The sequence below is a fragment of the Prinia subflava genome, chromosome 12 (genome assembly GCF_021018805.1).
Source record: "Prinia subflava isolate CZ2003 ecotype Zambia chromosome 12, Cam_Psub_1.2, whole genome shotgun sequence".
In the NCBI taxonomy this organism is placed as follows: domain Eukaryota; kingdom Metazoa; phylum Chordata; class Aves; order Passeriformes; family Cisticolidae; genus Prinia; species Prinia subflava.
The window spans coordinates 14,930,715-14,945,523 of record NC_086258.1 but is presented as its reverse complement, the minus strand read 5'-3'; the positions used below and the strand labels follow the sequence as shown (position 1 = coordinate 14,945,523).

General features: G+C 44.7%; 1 protein-coding gene across 2 annotated transcripts in view; it reads left to right on the top strand.

Moving 5' to 3' along the window:
- RHBDL3 (rhomboid like 3) overlaps positions 1 to 14,809 on the top strand; it is a 58,687-nt gene that overhangs the window by 37,354 nt on the left and 6,524 nt on the right. For both annotated transcript variants that reach the window (XM_063409113.1, XM_063409115.1), the window contains exons 3-7: positions 4,782 to 5,006; positions 5,678 to 5,826; positions 9,737 to 9,849; positions 11,954 to 12,054; positions 14,494 to 14,554. In XM_063409113.1, the coding sequence (XP_063265183.1) occupies positions 4,782 to 5,006; positions 5,678 to 5,826; positions 9,737 to 9,849; positions 11,954 to 12,054; positions 14,494 to 14,554 (649 nt within the window). The remainder of the gene's footprint in view (positions 1 to 4,781; positions 5,007 to 5,677; positions 5,827 to 9,736; positions 9,850 to 11,953; positions 12,055 to 14,493; positions 14,555 to 14,809) is intronic.

Below are 14,809 nucleotides of genomic sequence, written 5' to 3'. Positions count from 1 at the left end.
AGTGCATGAGTCATGATCTGGATGCCTCTCTATCTCTATTAATGAGTCAATTAGTGAAGGGATCGCTCTGTTTCTTGTCAAGGCAGTTTGTTGAGTCAACACAATTGTAGATGAGTTGTCAGGTGCCCGGGATGGAAATGTTGTTTGCAAGATATGTTGGACACTGGCCATTCATGGCCTTTGCCTTGTTCTTGTTCAGTGCAGAGTAACTGAACATCTGAATCCCAGCAGATTTAGTGCAATATTAATATAAGCCTGGGAGACAAAGAGGAATGGAAGTTGGTAACATCTCTGAGGTTTCTCTGGAAAGCTGGATGTGTCCTTGATGCAGAGTACAGTAATTTGCACCTCTTTGTGTTCTGCAGACAATGTGGGGATTTGATTCCTTTGTCGTGGTCACTCATGCACATTATTGGTTAAGGAAGAAAGTGTCTTGCATATGCCCTGTTTTCACATAATTCAGAAAGTATGATAACGTGACCCAGCTGCCAAGGGCCCAGGTCATGGCTTCCATCAGGCTGTGGGCAGTGTCAAGGTGAAGTTCCTTTGCTGGAATGGCACAAATCTGCTGTATCTAACCAGGCTGTCTTACAAGCCCCTTGCCTGTGTCTAGGTGCACTGCAAAATAAATGCAGCAACTCTTAAACAGATCTCACAGTGAGAGGTTTTCCTCAGCTCCAGCACAGCAAACAGTGCGGTCCTCAGCGATCAGCAGAGTATTTATAGTAACAGCTGCTTGTTCCACAGTTGGGGATATTCAAAGTACCGTGCAAGCATCCGCTAATTGGGCTGCATAAACTTGGGTAGCAGGAAGAGGCATCATCGAATTTCTACGGAAATGATGGCCTGGGGCCAGCCAACACATTGGCAACAGGCTCAGGAATAGAACTGGGCTTTTTCCTCTCTCCTTGCTCCACAGGGCTCGGGAGCAGCACAAGTTAATGAGAGGTGGGTGGGAGGTGAAATGCTGGACATTCTCCTCCTTTGGGAGTAGGAGCCGTGGCAGCTCACACCCAGCTCATGTGGTTTCTGCAAAACAGCAGATTTCCTTCACTACTCCTATTGAATGACTCCTATAAAGAAGCCATTGATATTCCTGTCATCAGCCCCTCTATCCTTGTCTGCATTTTTTGCATTTTTTAATCAATAGGCAATGTAAATGCCAAAACATTAAACTACTTACAAATGACATCTCTCTTCTCACTTCTCCTCTAGTTTCTATCGATTTCCAACATCCAAACGTTTTTTAGGGCTCCTTTCTCTTTTCCCTGCCTTCTGAACTTTCTTTTGAACTTCCTGATGGAAAGAAACAGCACAGTTGATACAGAATCACTGTGAAATTAGGGATTTCCTTCACCTCCTAGCTGTCAATGCTCAGTGTGGTGGTGTTTAAGTGCATGTTTGTGCTTGATGATCATTAGCCCTCTCTGCTTTATGCTGAGGTTAATTTGTCTGTTTCAGTAGCTTAGCAAGAGTTGACCTGCTGCCAAAAATGATGGTGCTGAGTGTGGGGATGGGAAGGCTGACCTTTTACTAAACCAGAGGCTTTGCAAGCTTGGCTCTATGTATGTACAGTTTTCCTTTTCTCCAGCATCACTTTGAGCACCAAGAGCTCTGCCTGCTGTCCCAGACACTGTGATCCCCAGCTAAAGGACTAATGTTGAGCAAAGCTGTGTTATCCTGTGGTGTCCAAAATGTTTCGTGAACTTCTAGATACATCAAAAATGTAGTTATAGGACTTCCCACCTTAATAACAACATCCATACCTATGCCTCTCAATTCAGCAAAGCAACTTAAATTTATGAAATTGAAAGGTTTAAAATATGAGACTAGACCCCGGAAAGCACTTGGGAAATAAATTGAGAAATTAATAAATTCAAGGAAGATGAAAACTCCTGGTGTGATCTGCAAACAGAAAAGGCTCAAAGATATCAGATAGGCAGCTCATTGGGAATTACTTCTCCTCTGTGTGTATGAAATTCAGCTCATGTAGTTGTAAAACACAATGCTGCAATCATACTCATTTCTGTTTCTGCACTGGGGTTTACAGGCACAGCAGAGAGCAGTTTCAGATGGGGTTTCTTACGCTGTGTCTGAGACAGTGCAGAGTAACAAAGTGTTTCCTGTACAAGTGGAGACATCTCGTGCATCTCTGCTGTCTGGCTGCTTTGCAGCATTGTGAAAAGAGATGCACAGAGAAAATTCTGGCTATGAACAGCATGGGCCACAGGAGGAGATAATGAACCAAGGTGTTTAACTAACTTTGCCACTTTTAGAGAACAGGCAAGCCGGGAGGTAATTATACTTGAGATGTTATTTGCTGGGATCCTTGCTAAATAACAGTTGCTGTTGGCAGTCCTGGATTACTTCACATAATATCCTGTGAACTGTAATAGAGCTTGCAGTAAGTAGTAAACTCTAAGACAGAGTTCATGTGACTTGAGAAAAACAAAACACTGCTGCTTCCAACAAAAATGTTTAGCTGTGGCTTGTAGTAACTCGATGCTGATGTAGCATCTCAGTAATGAGCAAAATAAATTAACTAATTAAATGCACGTCCTTTATTTTCCAGATCAAGAATCACCACCTGCTTTGCTTTCCCTGGCCTTGCTGCCTTCTAGGGACAGGCTAATTCTACCTCATTTTTAATGTGAACAACAGGCATTTTTGAAGCACTGTGTAAGAATGTTACTTGAACCACAATGCTGGTCTTGTCCTGCAAGCAGTGTTCTTTCAAGTAACCTTGAAATTTGAAAGTGTGGAAGTGCTGGAAGGCTTAAGCCTGGCACATTTAATAGGAATCAGGCAAAACCTGAGCAGGGATAATTTTGTTTTGTCTCTTCTGCCTCTTTCTTTGAATCCCTAGAGTAAACGACTGCTTGGCCAAAGCAGATCAGAATGTTGGTATTTGGGGTTTTTTCCCTTTGATATTGTTGGGGAAAGTGCTACCAGGTTGGCTCAGAGGATGTGAACATCTATGACAGATGAACCTAATGCTGAGATACGCATTTTGGGAAAAGCTGTCTCTACCCACATTAGCATTTTGTAGAAGTGTGGGCAGAGGGAAGGAAATAAATGTGAATCTTGAAAGCAAAATTGATTGGAGAGGTTGCATTTGTAAGTAAAGTGGGTTATAAAACTGGAGCTGGCAGAGGCTTTTAAAAAGCTTGTGCTAACTTCTGATTTAGTGTTCTCTGTCTTGGAGGACCAGAGCTGGAGAGCTGAATGCATTGCCTATCACAGAGCTGCATGTGTTTAAAAATAGCTCGAGACCAGTCTCAAAGATGCCAATACATAATGGGCAGAAATCCATGTTTTTCAAAACCTTCTGAGTGAGGCTGAATAAAACCATGAAAAGGGTACTATGCCCCACACAAGCCTTGAAGTTGGAGATGGGGGAAATGCTACATGACTTGGCTATTGATTATCTGAGGTAGCTACAGATATCCAAGGAACACAGAGAAATAAGAACTTCAATTGACAGTCAATGCTCCTCTGTGTAGGAGGGACAGGAGGAATGGGCAGAGTGGGTCGCAGTGCCATCACCTCAGATGGCCCCTTGCCTTCCTCCAGTGATTAACAGGAGGTGGCTCCCTGCAATGATTACTGTGTTTAAGCAGCTTGGTCCAGCTTGGAGCAATTCCCTGATTGCCTGGGCACTGAGAGCACAAGCTCTGCCTTTGCTGGCTTTGGTGTATCAGCTGAAACCAGCGTGATCCCAGACAACTGGGAGCCAATGCTGTTGAGTGTCATCTCTTGCTCGGTTCTGGGAGGCTGGAGGTGCTGGTGGTTTGAGCAGTTCTCTCAGAAGGACCAGGCTGTCGTGTTTGCTTTGCTGCCTGTTACAGTGGAAGGTCCCCCTGCAGCAGCCTGTGTACACAGTGAGCCTTTGGAGCTCCCTGCCAAAGATTCAGCCAGTACAGACAGTGGTTTTAATGCAGCAGGTTTGTTTGATATCAGGGCTAATTAACAATTACACAAATCTTGGAGCAAGCTCTTTCAGACCTCGTTTGTTCCCCCGCCCCCTGCAAGCTCAGCATAAGATTCCATCTGCCTAATTTGCAAATGCAATTGCTTCAATTATGCATCCAAACTGGGAAAGTGTATGCTCAAAAAGATAGACAGCTAAATCTCTGCATGTAAGGTGAATAATGCATATACAAATTAGCTGTAAGGCTGTGCCATCTCAGACCTGCCCCCTCTGAGGATAATTTATGAAAGAAGCCTTGTAAAGACTTACAAGCTTACAGGAGCTAAGACGGCCTGTACAGCCGATTAATTTGTTGTTTGTTGCTGTTGCTCAGGCAGTTTTGTTTTACACAAAGAGATAATTTTCTTTGCCCAGAGCTGACTTCTGCCACAAGGGTTAGATGTGCTGTGAAAGTACCTGCTGCTTTTGTACAATTTCGCAAAGTACATTTGTGAAATTTTCTGCCCCAAGACTGCAGGGAAGTGTGATGGAGCAGGGGGAACAGAGGAAAGGAGGACACAGCAATAAGGATTGTGATAACCAATGGCAAAGACAATGCATGGAAGGCTGGAGAATGGGCCACAGAGCTCAGCCTCTGCTGAGCCCTGCCAGAATTCTGCCCTGACCTCATTCATTGGCATCATAATGGCAGAGTGTGGCACTGCTTTTCCTTGCACCCCAAGGAGGCCATGCTATCATTGTCCCGAGACTTGGTCCTAAAGCTCAGCCTGGTGGTGGCTTTCCTGCCTGTCACCTGGATCTGGTGGGCCTTGCTTTGTCCTCACGGTTTCTTCTGCTCCCTTTCACCCAGATGAGCAACAAGCGGTCCAACAGCTTCCGGCAGGCCATCCTGCAGGGGAACAGGAGGCTGTGCAGCAAGGCCCTGCTGGAGGAGACAGGCCTGAGCCTCCCGCAGAGGCTGATCCGCCACGTGGCCTACGAGACGCTCCCGCGCGAGATCGACCGCAAGTGGTACTACGACAGCTACACCTGCTGCCCCCCGCCCTGGTTCATGATCACCATCACCATTGTCGAGGCAAGTGCCCGCCCGGGAGCCTCCCCACGCTGCCAGAGCTCTGCACACAGGCAAGGGTTACACAGGGACTTGCTCAGACGGGGCAAGGACAGGCATGAAGCTGGCGGCTGTTCTGGTTGTCTCTTGGGGTGTGTTTAAGTGGAGACTGTGATCCTGTCGTTGGAACAATTTGTATATGGGACTACACAGTCTGGGAACCTAGAGCAAAACTGAGGAGTGAAAACAGGACAGTTCTAAAGAAATGGATAAGTCAATGGAAGTAGAAATTTCTATACGGTCACCTCTGTTCAGTGGGCGGGGAGAAAAAGGAGGGGAGAGAACTTCTGGGTTAAATATCCTGACCTGCTTATGTGTTGCCCAAATGAGATCTTTGCACATTTGCTGGGTAATGTGCTCAAGTAAGTACAGAATAAGATATGACACTGATAGTAGGGTGTTGACTGGGAGCAGGTTCCTCTAACTCAGGGGCTGGTGTGTTACAGAAGACCACAAATACAGTTATATCAATGTGCCGCAGGTTCCTCAAAACAGGGAATTTTCATGCTGTGTGAAGCTGTCAGATGGGAGGAAAGTTTTTTATATATTACTTTTTCCTCCATTATTTTGAGCTAAAAGGTACTTTCTGGTGAGAAAAGGCATTTGCTAACCATTGAATCTCTCTGCTCTTCTAGGTTGCCTTTTTTCTTTACAATGGAGTGGTCTTAGACAGATTTGTGCTCCAAGTCAGCCACCCCTTGTACCTGAAGAATGCATTACTGTACCATCCCCAGCTCCGGGCCCAGGCTTGGAGGTACCTAACCTACATATTCATGCATGCAGGGTGAGTACTCACAAACCCTTCAGGATCCCCAGAGAGAAAGAGGAACTGACAGAATCAGCTCAGAATTAAAATTTTAAAACTCAATTATAAATCGTGTGTAAAAATCTGAAGATGTTGTGCAGTGTTGGGCAATGAAGTGCAAACCTTCACAACTCTCTGAAGGGACAAGGGAACAAAAGGAGCTTAACAGATGCTGCTCTTCTCCCCAGCAGTGTTGGGACCACACTTTTTTCTTACTGTGCACTTCCTAGAACCAGGTTAAAGCCCAGTGTTCCACCAAAGGAGCTGTGCAGGTGGTAGAACAAGTCTGCAAAGATGCTGGACTGGTATTTAGAAGCTACAGGCTTTGGAAAAGTCAGTTAAATTCCCTGTGCCTGGGATATGTCATTAATGTCAGTCCCTGCTGTAGGGACTGAGACAATGCCTGGAAGGCTGTGTCAAGCCTGAACTCCCAGTTTGTACACACTGGGCAAACAGCAGTGCTCCTGAAGGCCTGACAATCTCGAGTGACCCGATGGACAGGGAATGGTCCATCTCATGCAAAATGAAGGTGCACAGCAAAATGAATCCTCGTTCATCCCATGGGAGGAATGTAGAGGACTTGGGAAGAACATACAAGGTGTGGGGATTCTAGCTCTGTTCTTCTCAGCTGTGCTAGTCCTCACAAAATTCAAATGGACTTAATGGTGTGATGTTTGTGATGCCATGGTGATGAGTTAGTGTCACTGGAAAGTTCATCCCTGTACAAAACATTCTACCCCCTCCAAGCAGTTTCTCAGATCATTATCTTCACACATTCCTGGCAGATAATTGCAATTTTCTTTAATTCTGTCATTGAAAAATGACAGCAACAAGCCTTTTAGCAGTAGTGCAGAGTTTGAAACTGCATAAGGATCCTTTGTTCTTAAATAGAAAGCCTGTATTTCCATCAGTCAATGTTCTTCTATGAAAGGCCAGAAAGATCAAGTTGATCTTTGCCTTTTTCCATGTCTCTGAGACAAGACATGCTGATGTCTCTTCCCTGCCATGGAATAACTTCCTTGGTGTGTAATTGCCCTGGAGCAAGGGATGTGCCCCAGATCCCTGGATAAAAACAGACTCCACCCAATGGAAGAGTAGGGAAAAGTTTTTAGAAGAAACTTCTGAATGTGGCAACATTGATCCTCTGTGTGCTGAATCCCTCCAAAGAGCCCACATGACACAGATTTCATCCTGCAAGTGGGGACCACTGGGCTTAGACTGAGACTGGTTACATAGAATGAGAAGTGGAAATTTCCATCACTGAAAATATGGGGAAAACTGAGCCTGTGAAAGAAAGAAACACTTGATTTTAACTAATGTTAGTTAATTTGAATTTGGGCTTTCTTTTGATGGTGGTGTTTTGCCATATTGCTTCTATGACTACAGGTTGCTTTAGGATACATTGGAGGAGAAACACCTGCACAAGGACAATTTTCCAGCATTAAATGCCTTTCTGTGGCGTGCTTTCCTAACCTGTGCCAGGTCACCCTTGTAGCAGGCAGCTCTCTGGCACTCTTCATATTCACTGACCAAAAAATCCCTCAGGGTTATTTCACCTCTGGCTGCCTCAGAGTGGAACAGTGGAAGGTGGTGAATGGGGGACTCATCGTGATGGATTCAAAGTCCTTCAGCTACACAGCCTTTAAAACAATGGAGAGTCCCACTGGAACAATAAACGTTGTGATTTATCTATAGTATCTGGAGTTAAGCTAAATGTTGCTTTATTTCTAACCTCTCCATGTAAAGCTCCTTTCTTGTGAGGAAAACAGATAAATCTTGGAAAGGTAATAATGTTTGTTAGTGGACGCCCATCATTCTCCTCTCATTTTAAAATGAGGATAACACAATGCTGTGGGTCTATTGTTACCCTGCTTCCAGCTGCGACTTTTAAATGGTAATGTGCACTGCTCCCTAATTTAGTGCACTCTGTCTTTTTGTGAAGAGCAAGTGGCAGCTGGAAGGTGTTTGAGAAGGCAGCAGTTGCTAAGGCTTGGCTGGCTGTGCCTCTAGAAAGATTCCAAAAATGTACAGGCTGTGTGTTGGTTCTGATGGAGGGAGCTTTGTCAAGGGCTGAAAAGGCAAAGTTGTAAATTCTGCCCTTCTGTTTTCATGGAAAGCAGACGTTGATATCTGAAGCCCACACATTTGTATCACTGCCATAACTAATGACTTGCATTGATGCTCAGTCCCATTTGTTTGGTCCCAGGGAAGGAGAAGTCCTTAATAAATCAATGAAATTGTCATTTCAAGAATGACACTTTCAGCACTGGCAAAGGGTAATTATATTTTATGGGTTCTTATTGACTCTGGTGCCTTCAAAGCTCTTAGCATGATGGGGAAGAGAAGTGAATGGGATTGCTCCTGGGACGTCTTTTAAGAACAGCTGTGAATCAGAGCAGTCACTTCAGAGTCCAGGATAAACTTTGCTGAGCTCTTACAAAAGCTTCCTTTGAAAAATAGGACCCAGTGCTTTGTGTGGGAATGTCAGGTGCCACCTCATGATGTTGACTGTGTGCCAGCCAAAGCTTCTTCCCTCCCCTCTGAATGGGCACTTGGATGTGTTGACTCATCTCAGTGATCTTGGTCTGACCTTTGCTGGTTGTTCCTAATTTAATGTCCTGTGTTCTGTGAGCATGTGGGATCGGGGTGAGTGCTGACCATGCCCACTGGCTTCAAAAGGCTTGAGGAAGGAAATAAAAGAACTCAGTTACATGCAGCAGTTTCCCATGATGAAAAATTGCAGTGCTGAGTGTATTGTACAGGAGGGAAAATCATCTTTGCAGAGAAATTCAATGGAAACAAACTTATTAAAATATCAGGAGAGGACTGCTTTCTGCAGTGTCATTTCTAGCACTTTTTTGCAGTTCAACTTTAAATTCTCATTTATGAGACTGTTCTGTCATTACTGCATCTCACCATCAGTGTTTTTCTCTGCTGTATATGGGAAATTGCTATGGTAACGTGAAAATGATCAAAACAGTGGAAATGCATATAACTTAAACCAAAGTTTGCTAGTGCCTGCCTGTGAGCAACCCTTTTCTCATATAAAATGGGATGTACATTTTCAAGGCATTAGATACTTTCCCCTCTCCTCCACAAAATATGCTGGTCTTCTGTGTTAAGGGTACCACTGTGTCATTTAGATTTCTGTAAGCAGGTTTTTCTTTTCATACAAAAAGCAGGATACCTTTGGCTCCAGTGGGATGTCACCATTCAGTGAGGTCACAGTCCTGTGAGCCCAGGGTAAATCTCAGACACTAGCAGAGTGTTGAGGACCCTGTTCAGGCCTGGTGCTGTTATTACTTCATTGGAAGATCCTACAGATGGATCTATAGAGCTTTGAAAAGTGGCAGGACAGGTTTGTTAAGCAGTATTGATCAAAGCCACAGAGAACTTGCTTTGAAGCTATTGATTCAGCTCAGGGGAAATCTGCTGCACTGGGGTCTTTGCCCAGTGTGCACATCTGAGCTGTCACACTCTGCCTGCAGGCTGCAAGGGCTCCTGCACTGTGTGATACTGGGGCTTTCTGCAGGGTTACCTCAGCCCAGCTTCTTCCTGTGTGTTCAACAGGAATTTTGCTATGGACTGTACTGGGAACAAGGGTGGGTGAAGAGAGAGCATCAGTGAGTACACCCGGGCACCTGAGCAGAGATCAAAATGCCCATTCTGACCACTTAAGTAGGCACAGCAGAAAAGGGTGAGGGTCAGGCAGCCCATACTGTAAAGCAGCATTACAGCACCACTTTTCTGGAATCACTGTTTTCCCAGCATTAGGCTACCTATGTGAATTGGGTGCTATTCGATTTTCATTCCAAGATATCTGTGTCTCAGTAGAGAAAGGAGATGAAGAGTTGGAAAGGAGGACAACTGTTGTTTTTCCTTGCTGCAGGATAGAACACCTTGGGCTCAATGTTGTCCTTCAGCTCTTGGTTGGGGTTCCTCTGGAAATGGTGCACGGAGCTGCGAGGATCAGTTTTGTGTACGTTGCAGGAGTTGTGGCAGGTAGGTGACACCTCTGCATGCCCCAGATGGAGAAGCAGTGAAAATGGTCTGTGCTGGCTTTTGAGTTGGAGAAATGTTTTGTGATATTTGGGATTAGGAGAGGAGCATTCCCTGATCTTCTGTGCATTGAAATCCTTTGGAGGCTGGACATAGAAAATATGGTACAACTTTACATCTATTTCTATATAGCCATAGACTCTGTGTTTAGGAGACCTGCTAAAAATGCACCAATTGCCTGTTATTTTAAAATAGCCTCGCTTTAGATGATCTTCCTGAATGTGGAGTCAAGCTGGTCCTGTGCCAGTTCTGCCTCCACTTGTCCTGTCTGTCACCTTTCTACGGCCTAAGTAAGCAAGAAGTATTTGGTCATAGATTGTGAGCAGTGCACAGGAATCTGGAAAATTCATTTCATCATTAAACCCTGGGGTCTGATTGATTTTTAGTTTGTGCTGAATTGCTTTTATTTATGTTTGGAATTTCCAGCAGCTTGGAGGTGATGGAAGTTAGCTGACAATAGATCAACATCTAATTAAAACAGAAGGAGGGTGTCAAAACAACCAAGAGCTTTACAGTGGAACTCAGACAGCGACTGCCTTAGTTCAGGATTTATGATGTTTGTTTGGTTCCAGCCACATAACTATTTTTTTTCATAAAAAGCAGATAAACCCTTTTTAGAATGGGCTGCATTGGGTACTAATAAATCCTGCATTCCAGGAGAGAGCCTGTGGAAAAAATAATTGGACTAGGACACAGGACTAGGCATGGTACAAACACCAATGGTGTTTAATGCAGAGAAAGGAGTTAGCAGAGCAGCTCCACTGTCCCCTGACTTATTTTAACAAGCACTAACAGAAGTTGTGCCCAATTTGCGACTTTCCAGACACAGCTTTTCTATACAGATACACCAACCAAACCCCAGGGCTTCACTGATATCTTAGCCAGTTATGAAACATCCTTTATTCTTTGTCATGTGCCAGGAGAGGGGGAAATGGGTATATTCATGCTGAGGCAATATAAAGATAACTCAGCTCCCAAATAATCAGGAATAGACAGTAAAATGTAGTTAGACCACAACTTTTATGGTTCCTTCTCATTTCTCTGGCTTTTCTAAGAAGACACATTGAGACTGGAAATTGAGGCACTCAGTGCAGTGTCTGAGGACTTAACTGCAAGTTCTTATTACTCCTTCCTTTATTTCTCATTAACTTTTTCCTTAATAGCAGTGTTTAAGAGCTGAGAAATCTCAGGGCCATACAAGGAAGGAGGGAGTTATAAGCAGAGTTGGCTGGTGGAAGCTCAGCACTTTCTTGACCTGGAATCAGTTGGGCAATTAGCAAAAAGTTCATTAGATTCTGTACTACCAAGGACTCTCTCAAGATTTGCCAATATGTCTTTTTCCCATTCCCACTCATCACAAAGATCTTCATTATCCCTTCCTTGTGACAGCAAATCTGCCTTTCCCTCTATTGCTTAAATTCTTCTTAAAGTCGGAAATGAAAGGAGCTTTGAGCAGATCCAAGCCACCAACTGGGATAAGGAGAAGCAATGTCTGTGTTTGGCTGTATTGTCATCAGTGGTGCCTTTATGTTCTTGACCTGTCATTTTGCTGTCATGTGCCTGCTGTCTCCATCCATCTTAATTTTAACTAGTTTTACTGTGAAGTTTCACAGATAATGGGCTGTGCTTTGATCAGAGCCCTGTGCTAAGTTACAACTCCCTAGTTCCTTCTCCCTGTGCTAATATTTTTCTTGCCAACATGGGAGCTACTTCTATTTTATCTTCGGGTGAGAAACAAACACAGACATTTGTCTGTCTCCTGCTTCCTTGTTCCTCCAATCAGGGAATAAATGCCTTTTTGCAACACAAGTTTAAAGACACATTGCTGCCTTGCTTGGCTGATTTTAAAGTAGGTGCAGAGGAATCAATCAGTCACTGCCTGACAGGACTGCTTTGGCTTCACGAGTCAATCCATTTCCCCCTCCTTCTCTTTCTGTCCTCCTGACCTGCAGCAATTAGCACAAGCAGGCCGTAGCAGGGATGTAGGGTAGGAGAAAGTGTGTTTATTTGGTGGGCAGTTGTCACAAAGCCTTGTTGTTTCCCCCAGGGTCGCTGGCAGTGTCAGTGGCTGACATGAGGGCGCCGGTGGTGGGCTCCTCTGGAGGTGTGTATGCCCTTGTCTCCGCTCACCTGGCCAATATTGTGATGGTGAGTACCAGAGTCTGACCTCACAGCGAGCCCAGAGGGGCTGGAAGTAAGAGTTGAGTAAGCTTGACCCAGCTAAGAGCCTTGTCTCAGTGCTGGGGTCCTGGGGTGGAAATATTACCCTGGACGTGGCGGTTTGGTACCTTGATGGCTGGCAGTTTGCCAGGACAACCTAAAGATGTTGGTAATCCTAGATTTGTCAGTGTTCTCCAGGCTAGCAGCTCTCCAGGCAATGGCTGATAAATGTGTGAAAAGCAGACTGGCTCTGCAGAAGTGGCAGACCTGTTTCTGTCTGTATGTGCCATGTAATTTTAGTGGGTATCTAAAGAAAAATAGCATTCGGTGGATTCACGTGTAGAATATTCCTTATCTGCATTTGTAAAACCCAGACTGAAGCTGAGCCCTGGGTGATCTAGTGATGCATCTTTTTGCTGTTTCACCTCACGAGATACTTTCCAAAGGTGAACAAATGCCAGTACTGTCATTCTCCTAAGGCTGGAAACAGGAGCTCATGCCCAGCCCTCTGCTAGGTGGTGGCAAAGCCCAACACAGCTGCTTGGGGCACTCCTCAGCTGACACCAGGCAAAAAAGGCTTTGCTGATAGAAGATTCTTGTGTGGTGGCATGTCTGTCCTGTACCAGCAATATCAGAGTAGAATGACCATAAAAATGAGGATAATGCTCCTCCCCTGGGTCTGAGTGGGAAGATAACATGATGTGGCTGCAGTAGAGACACAAGATCTGTTATATGGGTGCTGGAAGATGTGTGTGTGTGGTGGTGGTGGAGTCAAGCCTAAAATAAAACCTTGTACGTGATGCTTGTGTGCAGTAAGGTCAGCAGGCTCCAGCTGTGACCCACAGTGGTGCTTTGTGACAGCTGGGAAATGAGAGGTATCCTGAGCAGGATTGGTCTCCTTCACCCTCTTCAAGCTTTTCAGAGTGAGGATGAGTTTAGGCTGCTGTCCAAATTAGACAGCTGAGTGGCTGGCAGAGGGTGGCAGTGGAGGAGAGGGGCTTCCCTACAGCACAGGTTTGTGCTGGGGAATTGCATCCCTACAAGCAGTTGTATTCAGGGTGATTTGTGTTCCCTGTGCCAAGGGAAGCAGGAGGGAGCCTCCTCTGTCTTTCAGGGTGGCAATGCAGACACAGGGGTTTTTAACACTACGATTCAGAGGCTTAAAGGGGGACATTGGAAAAAATTTTGGTCTGCTTTAGAGGAAGAGGCTCTTCCAGAGGCATGTAGAGTCTTCAGTAGTTACCTCCCCAAACTTCTTAGAACATCACAAAGTGATCTGTCATTTCACTACTCATTGGCCTCCGCTAAATCTATTTAGTGATTGCTACCTCAGCATCTTTATTTCTCCATTATCCACTGCCTCTCTTCTCATCTGAAATTATTTTTGCTGCCTTTCCAGTTCTGGTGGAGGGGTTTTTTTGTTTTCCTTTCCCCCATTGTCTCTGTCCTCACTTGTTATCTAGCTGAAGGATGCGCTGGCTGTTTGCTGGCAAAGCTCAGTCTGGCACAGCTGGGGAGAGCAGGGACTGTGGCAGGGAGGGTCTCTGCAATCTTCTGTTCCCTCGTGCCTCCTGGTAACCAAAGGAAATGGAAACATTCCTGCCTGGAAAAATAAATATTATTGGAATTAAAGACATAAAATAACCAACAGGGGGAAGCAATAAAGCGTGTCACCCCAAGGAAAAGAGTGAGGGGAGAGATTCAAATCAGCTACATGGAAATGAAAAGTAAAGGAGGCAGCACAGTATTAATCAGCATGAGCTCAGAGCTTTCTGACTGGGTTAGGTCTCTCTGTGGAGAGAGAAAATCAGTTACTTACTTTGTGGAGGTTGCAGTTTTGCCATCTCATTAGAGATAGTCTATAGAAGAGTAGAGTTTACAAGCATTCTTTTTATTTCTTTAGAGTCACAAATAGGGAACATTTCACAAGAAACCTGACTATCTTGGTATCTCAGTGTGCCTTCAGTAGGCAAATTTTCATTTAGTCAAATAATAATAATAACAGTAATAATGTTGTCATGCATCTGAGTTTCTCAAAACATGAACTCTTTTCCTGCTTTAAAATTATGTGCAAGTGGAAAAGGAGGAATTTTGATATTTCTCCCATGATTTCTGATTATCATTCAGAGATTTTTATTCCACAGTATTGGTTAATATCCAAGCCTGAAGACAGAGGAGACAAAGTCCAGGCTTTCTTATGGCACTGTTTCCTTGATATGCTTTATTGAAGTCTTTATTGTTTCTCTATGTTCTGCCAGAGATCTGAGTGGCAGAATTTCAGGGAGCCTGAGGCACAGAAAGTAGCATTGAAAAAGCACAGTAGGGCTTGAATGCCCTGAGAAGTTGCCTGACAAGTGACAGATCTAAATGTAATATCCCTTCAGGGTTGTGTGCAGCATTACTTTGTTTTCCTTGTCTCTTTTCCAGAACTGGTCAGGAATGAAGTGCCAATTCAAACTGCTGCGCATGGCTGTTGCCTTGATCTGTAGTAAGTACCAAACAATGCTTGGCACACGTGCAGCCAGTCCTGTTTTGTTTGTCCTTGTCATAACAGTTCGTGCTGATTCAGAGGGTTCTGACTTTGCAGCAGTTTTGGTAGGAACTTGCAGCTGGACCTTCTGGCAGCAGGAGCCACACTGTTCTCCGCTGCAGGGTTTGCCTTTCAACACAAGCATTTGTGAACAAGGATTTTAGCCAGCGTCTGTAGCTTGTGGTGTTTGTGAGGGAGTAGGACTTAAAACGT